At 40.8% G+C, this 11872-nt stretch overlaps 1 protein-coding gene across 1 annotated transcript in view; it reads right to left on the reverse strand.

The window, feature by feature from the left end:
• The window catches only part of LOC123990625 (5'-3' exoribonuclease 2-like), a 40532-nt gene extending 29457 nt beyond the window's left edge, over positions 1-11075 (reverse strand). Inside the window, exons 1-12 of the mRNA XM_046291264.1 lie at positions 10850-11075; positions 10196-10323; positions 9908-10019; positions 9680-9791; positions 9472-9530; positions 3582-3671; positions 3279-3351; positions 3037-3087; positions 1682-1839; positions 705-779; positions 187-320; positions 13-70 (exon numbers count right to left, since the gene is read on the reverse strand). Of these exons, the coding sequence (XP_046147220.1) occupies positions 13-70; positions 187-320; positions 705-779; positions 1682-1839; positions 3037-3087; positions 3279-3351; positions 3582-3671; positions 9472-9530; positions 9680-9791; positions 9908-10019; positions 10196-10323; positions 10850-10924 (1125 nt within the window). The 5' untranslated portion in view covers positions 10925-11075. The remainder of the gene's footprint in view (positions 1-12; positions 71-186; positions 321-704; positions 780-1681; positions 1840-3036; positions 3088-3278; positions 3352-3581; positions 3672-9471; positions 9531-9679; positions 9792-9907; positions 10020-10195; positions 10324-10849) is intronic.
• Between the last annotated feature and the right edge of the window lie 797 nt (positions 11076-11872).

Below are 11872 nucleotides of genomic sequence, written 5' to 3' on the forward strand. Positions count from 1 at the left end.
GAGAATACTTACTCCAGTCTTGTGCACGACGTCTTTGTAGATGCCCACCAGTCGATCTATCGCACCCTCTCTGAAGGACACATGGAACATACCATCAATAATTGAAAAGTATGGAAACAGCAAGAATGTATTTTTGTCAAGGTGTTTACAAGACGATAAACTTCATCTCGGTTCCGCCAGGTTTACCTAATCTCTAAGGACGGTAAGTGAGGCAGGAAATCATTGCCAACAAAGAAGCACATGAAGACCCAGTCGTCGACAGTCCTCTCAAAGTCAAAGGGAAAGGGCAGACTGGCCATTGTCAGCTCTCGCTCCAGGTACTATAGGAAAAGGAAGCATGAAAAGGAAACTGATTAAATTTTTTTTTTTAAAGAGATCTCATTTCGATCTGAAATGTAATGTTCATTTCTCTACCATAAGCCGTCTGTCAGTAATAAAGCCCTTTTGTGGAGAAAACTCATTCTGATTGGCTGGGCCTGGCTGCCAAGTGGGTGGGCCTATTGCTGCACCCCTGCCCAGTCATGTGAAATCCATAAATTAGGGCCTGATGAATTCATTTCAATAGATTGATTTCCTTATATGAACTGTAACTCAACAAAATCTTTGAAATTGTTGTATTCATATTTTTGTTCAGTATAGTTACATGACCATAAATATAATTAATAGGCTTTTTTGGAAATTCTAAGACGTCAGACAGAACGTACCTCGCGCAAAACGCACAGCCTGATGAATATGAACTCCTGTTCAGAAGCCGGCATAGTGTCTGCAAACTCATCATGCTGCAATAAGAACACATTATTAGTCATAATTGCTCATAAAACGGAGAACAAATGTATTGTACACTTTTTGGGGGGCGGTTTACTGAGCACAGATTAAGCGTAGGCTTGAACGGTAAACCAAACTCAATGGAGAATCTCCATTGAAAATGCTTTTTAGTTTAAGACTAGGCTTAGTCTGCCTGTGAAAATGGCCCTTAGAAGGATACGTTAGCATTTTATCTACTTCCTCAGTCAGATGAACTCGTGATAATTCAATTTGTGTCCGTGTCCAGTATGAAGGAAGTTAGAGGTAGTTTAGCAAGCCAATGCTAAGTAGCATTAGCGCAATGACTGGAAGTCTATGGGTATGTGGTAGATTCTCCATTGAGATGGGGTCAATTCCAAATGTAATTTGAAAATCCAATTAAATTCTTGATTTCCCCCATGAAGTGGAGAACTTAAGTGGAATTAAATTAGAATTTACAGAATGAAAAGTTACAGAATTGGAAGGGACCTCTTAATTTTTATTTAAAAAAAAAATCAGAATGATAGAAACATTTAATCTTTGGAATTTAAATTAAATATTTGTACATTTCCCAGTTAATGGTATGAATGCACATGGTATAAAACATTCACTGTAGGATTTGAATAATTTCAACCTGCATTCCTATATTTCCAGCATAGCTAGGCTGTCTCTAGTGTAACATGCTCAGACCGAAGGAAATTAATTCCAATTTGTGTAATTGTTAGGGATAATATTGAATTGAGAATGTAAATATTGGAATTTACCCAACATTGGAATTCAGAGGAATTTGATTCTCAGAATGCAAAGACTGACCTGGAATTTTAATTTAATAAAATTTACAGGGAGAGAATTGAATGAGGAATTGACCCCAACCTTAATGTCTATAAAGTAAATGTACCTCTCCCTGTTTCTCCCTGGCCACTCCCTGGCAATCCTTGATCTCATGGCCTTTCTGTCCACACATAGCACAGGGCCTAGGCTGGTTGGGCTTGAACTCTTCTCTGATGATGGTGAAATTGGGCTCGTGAGTGGCAAGACCCAGCATGATCAGGTCAGCTAGGGAAATGAACAGAAGATGCCAGCCAAATAAAAAAAAATACAATTGGAAGTGAAGAGGAAATTCAGTAACTCTGTTTGGACAGTGGTAGTTGATGAAAAAGCTTCTTTGTTGTTCAAATGTAAAACCAATGATTTTCAGCCCTAGACCTTGATCAGGGTTTTTGTGAAAACAGAAAATCTTGAAATACAGTGGAAGGCAGAAAACAGCTCTGAAGTACTGCGTTTTATACATGTACTGTCATCAGGAACAATGAACTCAGGTTTCTAAGGCTTTATGTTAATTCAATTACCTAGTCCACATGAGCCAAGCATGCATTATTATCTACATGTGTCATTAATATACACGTACAATAGCATGATTTATCCATTTGAGGGGAGTGAAGCTTCACCCAAAATGGCACCCTTTTCCCAGCATAGTGCACTACTTTTGACCAGAGCCTTATGTGCCCTGGTCAAAAATAGTGCACTATATATAGGGAATAGGATGTAATTTGGGACAGGCTGAATGCATCAGGCTCCTCTTCAAGCTAATTACATGCAATATTTTCCCTCTTTTGTCTACCAAGGGCATCATGAACCATTGAATGACTGAAGCTTTTATCTATCATGTCCTGCATAATTTCACCCATTTAAAACTAACTGGCCATTAATATAGCAGGACAATAAGGCCAGCAGAAAACAGAGAAGCCCTATCCTCTAACAAAATCCAAGGTTGGAGAGTTGCAACTAATGTTGCCAAACTTTTAAACAAGTGCAAGAACATTTTTATATTCACTATATCGATAACCATTTAGCAAAGCATCGCCTGCAGTTACGGTGCGTAACTAAATCCTTTGCCGTCGTTTTAGAAAAACAAACATACGTTATCACGGTCACCCACAGGTCTTTTGCCCATCTGGCTCAATAAGGTAACATTGTGTGCCCTACAATTATTAACAACCATTTATCAAATCCTGAATAGGTATCTTTGTGCATTTAGAAGCCTTCTAGCTGGTTTGACAAGTCTTTCCTACAGTAAATGTGAGATCTAATTTGCATCATGTCTGCATTTATCATGCACTCTCATAATTCATCAATACTATGAAGGATACACGAAGCACAGCTTTTTGGAAGAGTTCTTGCCATTGATGCTCAATTTTCTCCCATTCTGTTGGTTACTCTTTACTACAGAGACCATTGTGGTGCAAAGCTTACCGTCAGCTCCACAAAGACAGTGGTGTGTGTTGGGGTCGTGGTGGGGTTGAGCTGTATAAAAAAAATATAAAAAAGATAAACGCATCATTACATATAGTTATCTTACACACGATTGCAGAGTTTGTACTAAGATGGAAGGCCATTTGTGACTTTGTAATATGCCTGTGATTTCAGCCAAGTATGTCACAAATGACCTTCAAAATGGTCAACAATTTCATATTGAAAACTATCTTGACTCCTACCTCTCTGCCGTCTAATATAGTCCATGATCTTATGCTCCCCCTCACCAGGGACACTGGCATCAGACAAGATTACCTAGAATGAACAACAAAAGCTGTCATTTGAGCAATATTGAATGCATATGACAGTGTCAGACATGACCTTTGTTTGATTTCCAAGAAAATATGTACTTCTTGACTGAGTAGAACAGACCAACACGTAAAAAAGCAAGCTTTGACATGGTAAAAATTAAAGAGCACCAATGCATTAGAAATTGTTGGTGTCTTTTTCCACAGATGCCATCACCTTTTTGGAATAACACCTACTGTAATGTTACGCCATCCAGGGTCATTACTGAGTCTGTCTGCAACGTAGTAACGGAGACACTTTGCAAGGTTGTCCATGAACTCTGTGCCCTGGAGATGATTTTCAAATGAACAATAATTAATTTTCAGACAGTCTTCACAACTTTGCAGGTTCACAAAAAGAGCTGGTCCAAAAGTACCAGGGGCAAGTTCTTCTGCACTGTTAAAGTAACTGTCCAGTGTTTGCAGATTTCTAGGAAATACGACCGATAGTCAAATAATTCATACATACACATATATATATACATATATATATATATACACACACTGCTCAAAAAATAAAGGGAACACTTAAACAACACAATGTAACTCCAAGTCAATCACACTTCTGTGAAATCAAACTGTCCACTTAGGAAGCAACACTGATTGACAATAAATTTCACATGCTGTTGTGCAAATGGAATAGACAACAGGTGGAAATTATAGGCAATTAGCAAGACACCCCCAATAAAGGAGTGGTTCTGCAGGTGGTAACCACAGACAACTTCTCAGTTCCTATGCTTCCTGGCTGATGTTTTGGTCACTTTTGAATGCTGGCGGTGCTTTCACTCTAGTGGTAGCATGAGACGGTGTCTACAACTCACACAACTGTCTCAGGTAGTGCAGCTCATCCAGGATGGCACATCAATGCGAGCTGTGGCAAGGTTTGCCGTGTCTGTCAGCGTAGTGTCCAGAGCATGGAGGCGCTACCAGGGGACGGGCCAGTACATCAGGAGACATGGAGGAGGCCGTAGGAGGGCAACAACCCAGCAGCAGGACCGCTACCTCCGCCTTTGTGCAAGGAGGAGCAGGAGGAGCACTGCCAGAGCCCTGTAAAATGACCCCCAGCAGGCCACAAATGTGCGTGTGTCTGCTCAAACGGTCAGAAACAGACTCCATGAGGGTGGTATGAGGCCCAACGTCCACAGGTGGGGGTTGTGCTTACAGCCCAACACCATGCAGGACGTTTTTCATTTGCCAGAGAACACCAAGATTGGCAAATTCGCCACTGGCGCCCTGTGCTCTTCACAGATGAAAGCAGGTTCACACTGAGCACATGTGACAGACGTGAGTCTGGAGACGCCGTGGAGAACGTTCTGCTGCCTGCAACATCCTCCAGCATGACCGGTTTAGCGGTGGGTCAGTCATGGTGTGGGGTGGCATTTCTTTGGGGGGCCACACAGCCCTCCATGTGCTCGCCAGAGGTAGCCTGACTGCCATTAGGTACAGAGATGAGATCCTCAGACCCCTTGTGAGACCATATGCTGGTGCGGTTGGCCCTGGGTTCCTCCTAATGCAAGACAATGCTAGACCTCATGTGACTGGAGTGTGTCAGCAGTTCCTGCAAGAGGAAGGCATTGATGCTATGGACTGGCCCGCCCGTTCCCCAGACCTGAATCCAATTGAGCACATCTGGGACATCATGTCTCGCTCCATCCACCAACGCCACGTTGCACCACAGACTGTCCAGGAGTTGGCGGATGCTTTAGTCCAGGTCTGGGAGGAGATCCCTCAGGAGACCATCCGCCACCTCATCAGGAGCATGCCCAGGCGTTGTAGGGAGGTCATACAGGCACGTGGTGGCCACACACACTAGTGAGCCTCATTTTGACTTGTTTTAAGGACATTACATGAATGTTGGATCAGCCTGTAGTGTGGTTTTCCACTTTAATTTTGAGTGTGACTCCAAATCCAGACCGCCATGGGTTGATAAATTTTATTTCCATTGATAATTTGTATGATTTTGTTGTCAGCACATTCAACTATGTAAAGAAAAAAGTATTTAATAAGAATATTTAATTCATTCAGTTCTAGCATGTGTTATTGTAGTGTTAGGACACACCTACTCATTCAAGGGTTTCTCTTACTTTTTACTATATCGTAGAATAATAGTGAAGACATCAAAACTGTGAAATAACACATACAGAATCATGTAGGAACCAAATAAATGTTAAACAAATCTAAATATATTTTATATTTGAGATTCTTCAAAGTAGCCACCCTTTGCCTTGATGTCGGCTTTGCACACTTGGCATTCTCTCAACCAGCTTCAAGAGATAGTCAAATGGAATACATTCCAATTAACAGGTGTGCCTTGTTAAACATTTATTTGTGGAATTTCTTTCCTTCTTAATGCGTTTGAGCCAATCAGTTGTGTTGTGACAAGGTAGGGTGGTATACAGAAGATAGACCTATTTGGGAGAAGAACAAGTCCATATTATGGTAAGAACAGTTCAAATAAGCAAAGAGAAACGACAGTCCGTCATTACTTTAAGACATGCAGTGCAGTCGCAGAAACGATCAAGCTCTATGATGAAACTCTTCTCATGAGGCCCGCCACAGGAAAGGAAGACCCAGATACCTCTGCTGCAGAGGATACGTTCATTAGTTACCAGCCTCAAATTGCAGTCCAAATAAATGCTTCACAGAGATCATGTAACGACACATCAACATCAACTGTTCAGAGGAGACTGTGTGAATCAGACCTTCATGGTCGAATTTCTGCAAAGAAACCACAACTAAAGGACACCAACAAGAAGAAGAGACTTGCATGGACCAAGAAACATGAGCAATGGACATTAGACCGGTGGAACTCTGTCCTTTGGTCTGATAAATCCAAATTTGAGAATTTTGGTTTCAACCGCTTTGTCTTCGTGAGAAGCAGAGTAGGTGAACGGATGATCTTTGCATGTGGTTCCCACCGTGAATGGGTCCCCTTGTCCCCCCAACTTTGTTATATACCCTTTGTTGGCAATGACAGAGGTCAAACGTTTTCTGTAAGTCTTCACAAGGTTTTCACACACTGTTGCTGGTATTTTGGCCCATTCCTCCATGCAGATCTCCTCTAGAGCAGTGATGTTTTGGGGCTGTTGCTGGGCAACACAGACTTTCAACTCCCTCCAAAGATTTTCTATGGGGTTGTGATCTGGAGACTGGCTTGGCCACTCCAGGACCTTGAACTGCTTCTTACGAAGCCACTCCTACGTTGCCCGGGCGGTGTGTTTAGGATCATTGTCATGCTGAAAGACCCAGCCACGTTTCATCTTCAATGCCCTTGCTGATGGAAGGAGGTTTTCACTCAAAATCTCACGATACATGGCCCCATTCATTCTTTCCTTTACACGGATCAGTCGTCCTGGTCCCTTTGCAGAAAAACAGCCCCAAAGCATGATGTTTCCACCCCCATGCTTCACAGTAGGTATGGTGTTCTTTGGATGCAACTCAGCATTCTTTGTCCTCCAAACATGACGAGTTGAGTTTTTACAAAAAGTTATATTTTAGTTTCATCTGACCATATGACATTCTCCCAATCTTCTTCTGGATCATCAAAATGCTCTCTAGCAAACTTCAGACGGGCCTGGACATGTACTGGCTTAAGCAGGGTGACACGTCTGGCACTGCAGGATTTGAGTCCCTGGCGGCGTAGTGTGTTACTGATGGTAGGCTTTGTTACTTTGGTCCCAGCTCTCTGCAGGTCATTCAGTAGGTCCCCCATGTGGTTCTGGGATTTTTGCTCACCGTTCTTGTGATCATTTTGACCCCACGGGGTGAGATCTTGCGTGGAGCCCCAGATCGAGGGAGACTATCAGTGGTCTTGTATGTCTTCCATTTCCTAATAATTGCTCCCACAGTTGATTTCTTCAAACCAAGCTGCTTACCTATTGCAGATTCAGTCTTCCCAGCCTGGTGCAGGTCTACAAATTCTGGTGTCCTTTGACAGCTCTTTGGTCTTGGTCATAATGGAGTTTGGAGTGTGACTGTTTGAGGTTGTGGACAGGTGTCTTTTATACTGATAACAAGTTCAAACAGGTGCCATTAATACAGGTAACGAGTGGAGGACAGATGAGCCTCTTAAAGAATAAGTTACAGGTCTGTGAGAGCCAGAAATCTTGCTTGTTTGTAGGCGACCAAATACTTATTTTCCACCATAATTTGCAAATAAATTCATTAAAAATCCTACAATGTGATTTTCTGGACTTTATTTTCTCATTTTGTCTGTCATAGTTGAAGTGTACCTATGATGAAAATTACAGGCCTCTCATCTTTTTAAGTGGGGGAACTTGCACAATTGGTAGCTGACTAAATACTTTTTTACCCCACTGTATATGCAAAATAACAACTTTTCTGCATTGCAATGGTCTGGACATGCTAGAGGTCGACTGATTAATTAGGACCGATTTCAAGTTTTCATAACAATTGGAAATCGGTATTTTTGGACACCGATTTGGCCATTTAAAAATATATATATATGTTTACACCTTTATTTAACTAGGCAAGTCAGTTAATTAAGAACACATTAACTGGGTTAACTGCCTTGTCCAGGGGCAGAACGACAGATTTTTACCTTGTCAGCTCCGGGATTCAATCTTGCAACCTTACGGTTAACTAGTCCAACGCTCTAACCACCTGCCTCTCATTGCACTCCATGAGGAGCCTGCCTGTTACGTGAATGCAGCAGAAGCCAAGGGAAGTTGCTAGCTAGAATTAAACTTACCTTTTCAAAAAAAATCTATCAATCATAATCACTAGTTAACTACACATGGTTGATGATATTACTAGTTTATCTAGTGTGTCCTGTGTTGCATATAATCGATGCAACGCAAGGGGTTGATTTAACAAAAGCGCATTCGCGAAAAAAGCACAACCGTTGCACGACTGTACCTAACCATAAACACCAATACCTTTCTTAAAATCAATACACAGAAGTATATATTTTTAAACCTGCATATTTAGCTAAAAGAAATCCAGGTTAGCAGGCAATATTAACCAGGTGAAATTGTGTCACTTCTCTTGCGTTCATTGCACGCAGAGTCAGGGTATATGCAACAGTTTGGGCAGCCTGGCTCATTGCGAACTAATTTGCCAGAATTTTACATAATTATGACATAACATTGAAGGTTGTACAATGTAACAGGAATATTTAGACTTAGGGATGCCACCCGTTAGATAAAATACAGAACGGTTCCGTATTTCACTGAAATAATAAATGTTTTGTTCTTGAAATGATAGTTTCCAGATTCAACCATATTAATGACCAAAGGCTTGTATTTCTGTGTGTTACTATGTTATAATGAAGTCTATGATTTGATAGAGCAGTCTGACTGAGCGATGGTAGGCACCAGCAGGCTCGTAAGCATTCATTCAAACAACACTTTCGTGCGTTTTGCCAGCAGCTCTTCGCAAGCACAGCGCTGTTTATGACTTCAAGCCTATCAACTCCTGAGATTAGGCTGGTGTAACCGATGTGAAATGGCTAGCTAGTCACGCTAATAGCGTTTCAAACGTCACTCGCTCTGAGACTTGGAGTGGTTGTTCCCCTTGCCCTATAATTATGACATTATTGACTTTTTTGGTCCTCCAATAATCGGTATCGATTTAGAAAAACCATAATCGGTTGACCTCTAGGGCATACCACAACTGAATGGTGTGGGCGTGTACCGTATATTCGTGCAAGAGGAGGGTGACATCATCTTCTATTTTTTTAATATATATTTTTTTAACTAGGCAAGTCAGTTAAGAACAAATTCTTATTTTCAATGACGGCCTAGGAAGAGTGGGTTAACTGCCTGTTCAGGGGCAGAACGACAGATTTGTACCATGTCAGCTCGGGGGTTTGAACTTGCAGCCTTCCGGTTCCTAGTCCAACGCTCTAACCACTAGGCTACCCTGCCGCCCCATGAGGAAAGCAAGCATTTTTTTAAAGTGTTTCTGTAATTTATGCTTTGGCCACAAATACGAGTGTATGATGACTCAACATTATCTGAGTAGGAGTTAATAAATTATTACATTTTTAAAAGTAAGACTTTCACTGAACAGTTACTTTAAGATATTGGTGACAGAAATACAGCCTTAAAAAAAGCCTCATACTTACTGGGGTGATACAGTTGCTGTCAAATCTCTCCTTGATTTCAACCGGTGGAAGATACCCTCCTAAAATGTGAAGATAGGTAGAAAAAAAGTTGTATATATTTAGTATGCAATTCTGTTAGGGAAAATAATTGTAATTAAATAAGTGTTTAACAAAGACTCCCATCTAAAGACTATTGGAAGGGTAAGAAAACCTCTGAAAATATATGCACCTTTCCCAAGGATCTCCTCTCGGATGCGTGATTTCTCCTCAACCAGTTCCACTCCTTCCTTAGAAGCACGGAATCGCCTGGAGCGCTGCTGGTTCATTTTGGCGCGAGGGGCCTGTTCAGAGATAAACAAGGACATATGTATAACAAATTGCTTTGTACAGAACTGTAGAAAATCTAAATAGGGATTCATATGTTATTCTCTCATGAAAAGAAAGCAGCAGAATTTACCACTCCATCAATAGCCATGTAGAGAACCCTTCTGGGTCGCACAATATTGAAGAGCCGATCCATGTACTCAAAGATGGCAACCATCATTTCATCTTCATTTTTGGGTGCAGCCCTGTGAAAGTGAAGTAGAGTTTGAGGGTTTATACTACATTATCCCCACAATTCATGGTAATATACAAGAGTACCACCAATACCATGGGCCCTGGTCAAAAGTAATGCACTATAAAGGGAATAGGGTGTCATTTGGGACAAAGTCACATTCTATTTAATTATGTTAGTAAGACTAACTTGTCTTCAGGATGTGTACAGGGGTGAATGATCCCATTCATGTCCAAGTACAAATTGTCAAACTCCACTTCATTTGGATTCGGTTTGCTGGTATCAACAGGAATTCGTACCCCATTACATTCCTTGGACTAGGAGTAAAAGGGAAAAATAATTAAACATTATTCCTATTATCAAATGCATGTCTGTTTATGTACTGTTGCAATGACGCAACTAATATAAATAAGGTGGTTAGCGAGATTTAACGTTACTTGGTTATGCATTAGATTCCGTAACACACCAAGTCAAAACATTGGCGGGCTGTCTCGCATCTGCTTGTTCGCAAACCAATGGAATACGAACTCCACACTTGCGTAACACAGGCAGAAAGGCTCTGCACACGAGTTTCTGTGTCAATCACTGCAAGTAGCATAGCTAACGTTAGCTATCTAACTGCGTGCATGCCATACATTGTTGTTCATTCAATCGACAAATTATATAATATGCTCTGCTAGCTATGTCGTTGAAAAGAGAACATTATGAAAACTAACTATTTTAATATCTAAAGTGCGATAAGGTTAGTACATGCTAGATGTACTATGAAATAAAGGGCACAATTATTACACGGTCTTAAATACGCAACACACTAGCTAACGTTAGCTACCTACAAACACGTACCCTCTCCTCAGTACAATGGACAACAATTGTAGAATATTTCCGACTCAACCAACGAAAAAATGCGGGGACTCCCATCTCCCGTAGTATTACAATACGCTACACACAACTATAAATTATTATATAGATTTAAATTTATTTAGTTTAAAAAAACGACTGTAGAAATAGCCGTTTTGCTAGCTACGCGTTAACAAATAAACTCATGGCAACGGTTGATATCCGGGTTATGCTGTTTTCATCTTCCGGGAGCAATTGTGTGCAGGACAGGAGTCGAACAGCGCCCCATCGCGAATTCAAACAACGAGAAGGCCGATGAGGTATTCAATTCTGAAACATTCCAATTCTGCGATCATAACTAAGTGAGAAGGTAGTATTTATTTACAATATATTATTGGGAAATATCCACTTGGATGACCCTCCAACTGGTAATTACTAGTGGTAAACTCATCTATCATGCTGGTTTCAGATGCTCGTGGGAAATGGGAAACTGGGAGTGGTAAGTCCAACATGATTGTGGTCAAGTACTTTTAAAGTCAGAACAATTATTCAACCAATAAGATTTTAGTTAGCTTGATTATCCATAGTTTGGTTGTAATTGTCAAAAACGTATTTGTCAAATCAAAAACTTTTTTTGACCAATGGGTCAAACAATGCGAATTGTTTAAATAACCTCTAAGAACCAATATTCCAAACCTCAGGCCTCTTATAATTCGTTCAAACATTGTTTTTATCCTTGTAGGATGGCCAAAATTAGGGTGTTAAAATATATTTTTATTTCAATGGAGGCCAGAGAAAATAAGTGGTCAAAAATAATGAAAATTGTGCAGCATCCGGTCAGCTAAACTGGATGCTGTGTGAGAATGAAGGCTGCCTGACAGGCTCACTTTCCCATTGAACCCCTCTTGTCGAATCCGCTGGACAGAAAACAATATAGAGGTAAGATAGATATGGACTGAGACAAAACCTTTTACATTGAATTCACTTCTTGTCATGCTAATTTTTATTTTTGCAAACCACAGAAACAAC

The sequence above is a fragment of the Oncorhynchus gorbuscha genome, linkage group LG12, assembly GCF_021184085.1.
Source record: "Oncorhynchus gorbuscha isolate QuinsamMale2020 ecotype Even-year linkage group LG12, OgorEven_v1.0, whole genome shotgun sequence".
NCBI classification, from domain to species: Eukaryota; Metazoa; Chordata; class Actinopteri; order Salmoniformes; family Salmonidae; genus Oncorhynchus; species Oncorhynchus gorbuscha.